General features: G+C 46.9%; 1 protein-coding gene across 1 annotated transcript in view; it reads right to left on the bottom strand.

Moving 5' to 3' along the window:
* Positions 1–292: 292 nt before the first annotated feature.
* Positions 293–6457, bottom strand: part of LOC142485534 (protein hinderin-like) — a 236923-nt gene continuing 230758 nt past the window's right edge. Inside the window, exon 11 of the mRNA XM_075584487.1 lies at positions 293–382. Within this exon, the coding sequence (XP_075440602.1) occupies positions 328–382 (55 nt within the window). The 3' untranslated portion in view covers positions 293–327. The remainder of the gene's footprint in view (positions 383–6457) is intronic.

Here is a 6457-nt window from a genome sequence, read left to right as displayed (position 1 = left end):
GTGTGTGTGTGTGTGTGTGTGTGTGTGTGTGTGTGTGTGTGTGTGTGTGTGTGTGTGTGTGTGTTTAGTGTGCAAATGAAAAGTGTATATTACGGTATAGATTGTATCTGTAGTTAGATGTATAGTATAAACAAAAAGACAGAGAGCCCCAATGCTACATCCTACATAACACATTATATAGTTAAACACGTATCTGTTCTTCTCTCATAAGTGAGAGTCACTTATCCTAATGGATGTACATTCTCAGGCTCCTTGGACAGTAAAAAATGTGGGTGAATTTTCCCGAAACCGCCCTCATTTTCCCTTCTTCCTTCTTTTCTGCAAATGTCAGAACAGCTGCCCGCGAATGCTTATACATTCGATTCGCCCAGAATTCCAGACCCTGAAATATGGATAGAGGGGGAGAGAACGGGAGGGGGGAGAGAACGGGAGGGGGGAGAGAACGGGAGGGGGGACTTCTACATGAAATTGTATTTATTTATTTTGTATTTATTAAATGTTTTACCAGGAAGTAATGCATTGAGAGGTACCTCTCGTTTTCAAGTATGTCCTGGGCATAGAGTTAAGATGACAAATAATACATGGTTACAAATACAGTTAAATAAATGAACAGGGTATACATTATATACAAGACATTCATGCACAGTTAAAGATAATATATATTATAGGTGTATGTAACAGTTACAGACCAGATTAAAATGTGAGACAGCCTTAGTTTTGAAAGAAATTAGACTGGTGGTGGCTGTGAGAGTCTTTAGTAGGTTGTTCCAGTTTTGGGGTGCACGGTAAGAGGAGGAGCTGCCGTATACTTTGTTGAGCCTTGGGACCACGAACAGTCTTTTGGATTAAGATCTCAGATGATAAGTGCTGCATGTGATAGGGGTGAGGAGAACACAGACAACACAGGGCACAATCCAGCAGAGGTAGAGAGAGAACAAACCAATGATGCACCATGCGTCCTTCCCGGAAAAGTAGCTAAGGCAATAAAATCCATTAAGAATGGGAAGGGCCCTGGGGAAGATTTAATTACAACTGAAGTCTTGCAAAAAGCTGGGGAAGAAGAGGAAGAAATCTTTGCAAAACTCTTCACATGCTTCTTGAAGAACTGGAAAATTCCAGAACAATAGAGAAATGTCATAGTTATCCTCAACCACAAGCGAGGAGACAAAAAAGATTTAAAAAACTACAGAGCACTCTCTACTTACAATATTTTTTCGAAGATACTCTCTAAACCGGCTGCAAAAGTCTCTGAACTTCACCCAGACTAGAGAACAAGGATTCCGCCGTGGATACAAAACAAGTCCAAGTGGTCCAAGTCGTTCAAGAAGTGATTTTCCAAAGAGAGGAATATGATCTACCGCTCAGTTTAGGATTCGTAGATTACAAAAAAAGCATTTGATTCTGTCTACAGTTCAGCAGTTTTTAATGCATTAATAAGAAATATACATTGATATTATAAGTAACATTTATGAGAATGCCTCATGAACCATTAGATTACTGTAAGGAATCCGCTCCACGGTTTACTGGTTACCTTACCTTGCAGACCGGTGCAGTTCTGGAACAGCTTTCCTGAGGTTTGCTGCAGCCTGGATTCACTCAAAGCAATACACACTCCCTCTGGTATCTACTGCAGCTGTGCAGCCTTTCATTGCAAACTATACTTGCATTCACTCATTAGGGGCAGTACCTTCACACCCCCGCCGGGGATTGGCCCGCTGGCCTTTAAGTATTGCTTGCCCATAATGCTCCTTGCCGAGCATAGTCCTAACTGGATGTCAACTGTTTTGCCACAAGCTCTCGCTTGTTCCCCTTTGCTGATACCAGGTCACGCCCTGCGTCCTTCAGCTTCCTTCAAGCCGTTTGTTCTCCAATGCTGATTTCAGGTTACGTCCTGCATCCTTCAGCTCCCTTCAAGCCGCTTGTTCCCTTATGCTGATAGCAGAGGTTTCGTCCCTGCGTCCTTCAGCCTCCTGGATTCCTGCACTAAGTAGAGGTTTCGTCCCTGCGTTCTGCAGTCTCCTGGATTCCTGCACTGAAGCGGAGGTTTCCCTGTATCTACAGCTTCCTGGTTCCTGGGGCCTACTCTTTCCCTAATATAGAGAGGCCGTGTCCTGGTTCCTGCGCTGAAACGGTGGATTCCCTTGCCCGCTCAGGACTTTTGCGCTGTAGCACTGGTGCACCCGTGCAGCAAGACGGTGTGCTATTCTGGTCTGCCTACCATCTCCTGTGACCAGCACCATGGGCCATGGTCGTCGCTCGCGCAAAGGCCAACCCCGCGCTCCTAAGCTGAAGCGGGTTTCTCCTATCTCCTTATTGCCGAACTCCTGCATGGACAATGTTTATCCTGACGTCTCCTGTTCTGACCCTGGCTTGTACAACGACGACGCTGTCTTCTCCAATCCTGATCCTGCGACATATGACTACGAACTGCGCAATCCGGATCAGCCTGCGCGGTCTCAGGTCGGTGCTTTTACAACCCCACCTCAGCCTCGCGGTCCGACCCTGGTTTGTGGCGAGCAGAACCCTGACAGTATGCTCGGCCCTACAAACTCGGACCCCGCTGAGGTGTGGGTTGGTAAGTTTTTTCCTAAAAACCTGTCCCAGCCTGTAGACCAGTCCCAGTTTGAGAATAATTATTTGTGCGATATAATACCTCTGATGGAAGATCCGTTTATGTTGGAGGGCTTGACTCCCTTGCAAAAGAAATGCCGTAATAATCTGGTTTATAAGGCTTACTGCCTCAGAGACTTAAAACAGTATCTGGCCAGTGTTTTGGCCATTGCTAACATTGCTTGCTCCCCTTATTCCCCTTTAACTGGGGAGGAGCTGAGTCCTGTGGAACTGGTCAACGCCTGTAGTACACTCAATGCCCTGACTTTATCCTTGGACATTCCTATAGTATTCCCGGAACTTTCCGTCATGGTGGCTCTCGCTCACGAGACGCTGCATTTACTTTCCCGTGCATTGGATGATTGCTTGTTAAAACAGGATCGTCTCTTAGCCGCTCACGCCGTCGTTTGGTGGTATCCCTCGGCTACCAGTCCTGTTGCTAAACCGGGGGACGTATCTCTCTCTCCGGGAGATGACCAAACAGAACTATTACCAATATCTCCCAACGTAGTAACTGCCACAGTCCCAAGCTCTGATTGTATGCCTGGGTTCCCTGACACTAATGATATGTCTACATTAACCCCTGCCGATCAGTCCTGTGAGGTCCCCTTGGAGAACACATATGTGTCACTAACTAACACTAAGGTTCTTGTATCAGAGAATAAGTCCCTTAGTTCTCCTATTTCTAGCTTTGAATCCCTCTCTCTAGGTCTTGAGGGTTTTCCAGCTTTAAACTCTGCTAGACAGTCCTGCGCGTTTTCCCCGTCAGAGAAAGAATCCCTAAGTTCTGTTCCCAGGGTTATTTCTGTATTAACCTCTGTGGGGCAGCTCTCTGAGTTTCCTTTGGTAAATCCCTGTTCTCTGTCAGCCACGGTCACGCCCCTAGCTTCAGACGAGAGATTCCTGCTCTCTTCTAATACAGAGAAAAGGTTACCTATGTATTACTCTCAGGCATTGTCTGCATTAACCCCTGTAAATTCTTGCTGCCTCCAAGTTAATGCCTTCGTTGTAGCCTCAGAGAATGAGTCCACAAGTCAGACAGCAGAGGTTGCATTGAGGGATTCCCATAACCGTACGGAGTCTCTAGATATTCTTTGCTATAAATCCCCTGCTTCAGCTCAAGTTTCCGCAGTTTCGTCTCCGGAGACTTCGGCTAAAGTTCTGGTTCCTGTTAAATGTATTCAGGAGTCAGGTTTTTCCCTAAGCTTAGTCGCAGAGTTCCTTCTCCCGGGTATTTCACTGAACCAGCCTGTCGCCCACATAGCGGTGATCCCTGCTTCAGCGCATAGTTCCCACATTATGGAGTCTGCAGTAAGTTCTGGTTTCCCAGACATTCCTTACCAAATACCTACTTCAGAGACCAGTACAGTTATGATTAACCCCCGTGTACTGTCTGAGTTCTCCTCCTCTTTAAGCTTAGGGTTAAAGGCATACAGTAGTCTGTATGTCTCTCCTGGGGTTCATATTGTGTTCCCAGGAATGTTTGCGGACGCACGGTTTTCTCCCAAAAGTGACGCTTTTTCATATAGATCAGTAAAAAGCTTGCATACTGTTTCCCTTTTCGCTGAATTGTGTCTTACTAGTTTTGAGACTCTGAGAGGTAATGATTCTCCTTCTGATTCTGAGGCTCTTTCTATAAGGGGTATCCTGTCTGGGGGCTCTCCTGATTTCTCTCTCCAGGCTAATCCTTTGGGGATCAGCATATCTGCGGTCACTCCCTTAGTACTGTCTGAGGACACCATGCACATATTACAAGTCCTGGGGTTTAAATCTGAGCTTTTTAGCTGTCCTGCCTTTGCTGAAACCCAGTCCCTCAGTACTGTGTCTAAATATGTCCCAGCAAACATGGGGTTACTCGGGGGGGGAGATTAAAGCTCCTGTCTTAAAGGGTATTTTTTCTCACATGTCCAGCAAATTTAGAATCTCAGTAAGTGTTTCTATGTCACTTATCAATACATCTGATTTTTTCCCTAATCAAACCCAGATACCCTCACTATCGGTTAGGAGTCCTGTGATCAGAGATTTTGCACTAGAAAACACACCAATTCATGTTTTTGTCAGGTTAGGTACCCCTGTGGTTAGGGCCATTGCAGTTTTAGAGAAGACTCTTTGTACTCCTAAGGTGCATGTCATTAAGAGTTTTCATAGTTCATACTTGCTGCTTGTTGATTCTCAGGGCCCTGTCACTGAGGTACAGACTTCAGCTTCTGATGTTAGCTTCCCTCCCACCACTACCCTGGCTCTGCCTTTTTCTCAAGCTACTGATTTGAAGATCCCAAGGACTATTCCTGATTCACTGACAATATTATCTCCCAATGAAGATTTCCCAGTATTGGAGAACTCTACTGTTGTTTGCTTCTCTGCTCCTGCTAAACCATGGTTTTGTCCCTCGGAATTTTCGGTTGCCCCTGTTATTTCCTCTCAGTTGGAAATACTCTGTACGTATCCCAAGATTTCGGTCCCTATGCCTGGTTTACTGCTTGCCTTGTCACCTTCCATACCAATACCGGGAGATGCTTCTAACCAGCCTATACCCTTACTAACCATTACCTGGGAGCCTTCTAGAGGAAAAATTCCTCGCAAATTCCAACATGCAGTGGTCAGCCAAGACTTTTTCTGTTACAAAGTTTCTCCTGGTGTATTCGATCAACTATCAGGGCCGCTGATCCTAGATTCAGGTTCCTTTATTAAAGACTGGGCTTTCAGTGGGGGTTCTTCTACCGTTTTTGCTCTGGAACTCTCTGGTTCTTCACAGCCCTGGATTTCCAAGACATTTTGCGAGGCAAGCCATGTACCAAGGATGTTTCCATCAATCTTATATCCTAGAACTGTACTCACCAAAGAACTGCTCGTTTACGGATGCCCTTTCTACCTAAAGAATTTTAGGAACAACTCAATGTCCCCAAGGCCCATGGATGGTCCTGTCTGGCCAAAGTTCTCACCGGGGGGTGGGGGTACACTAAGGACTAATCATGAGTCTCTGGAGTACGACTCTAGCCCCAATCCTAGACGGTTCAGCAACAATTCCCGGGCCTCCAACTCTATGAGTGCTCATGTTCGCCCGGAGGTCTCGCGTGAAGGGGGGGGTACTGTAAGGAATCCGCTCCACGGTTTACTGGTTACCTTACCTTGCAGACCGGTGCAGTTCTGGAACAGCTTTCCTGAGGTTTGCTGCAGCCTGGATTCACTCAAAGCAATACACACTCCCTCTGGTATCTACTGCAGCTGTGCAGCCTTTCATTGCAAACTATACTTGCATTCACTCATTAGGGGCAGTACCTTCACACCCCCGCCGGGGATTGGCCCGCTGGCCTTTAAGTATTGCTTGCCCATAATGCTCCTTGCCGAGCATAGTCCTAACTGGATGTCAACTGTTTTGCCACAAGCTCTCGCTTGTTCCCCTTTGCTGATACCAGGTCACGCCCTGCGTCCTTCAGCTTCCTTCAAGCCGTTTGTTCTCCAATGCTGATTTCAGGTTACGTCCTGCATCCTTCAGCTCCCTTCAAGCCGCTTGTTCCCTTATGCTGATAGCAGAGGTTTCGTCCCTGCGTCCTTCAGCCTCCTGGATTCCTGCACTAAGTAGAGGTTTCGTCCCTGCGTTCTGCAGTCTCCTGGATTCCTGCACTGAAGCGGAGGTTTCCCTGTATCTACAGCTTCCTGGTTCCTGGGGCCTACTCTTTCCCTAATATAGAGAGGCCGTGTCCTGGTTCCTGCGCTGAAACGGTGGATTCCCTTGCCCGCTCAGGACTTTTGCGCTGTAGCACTGGTGCACCCGTGCAGCAAGACGGTGTGCTATTCTGGTCTGCCTACCATCTCCTGTGACCAGCACCATGGGCCATGGTCGTCG

This window comes from Ascaphus truei, chromosome 1 (assembly GCF_040206685.1).
Source record: "Ascaphus truei isolate aAscTru1 chromosome 1, aAscTru1.hap1, whole genome shotgun sequence".
In the NCBI taxonomy this organism is placed as follows: domain Eukaryota; kingdom Metazoa; phylum Chordata; class Amphibia; order Anura; family Ascaphidae; genus Ascaphus; species Ascaphus truei.
This window is presented reverse-complemented; position numbering and strand designations above follow the sequence as displayed.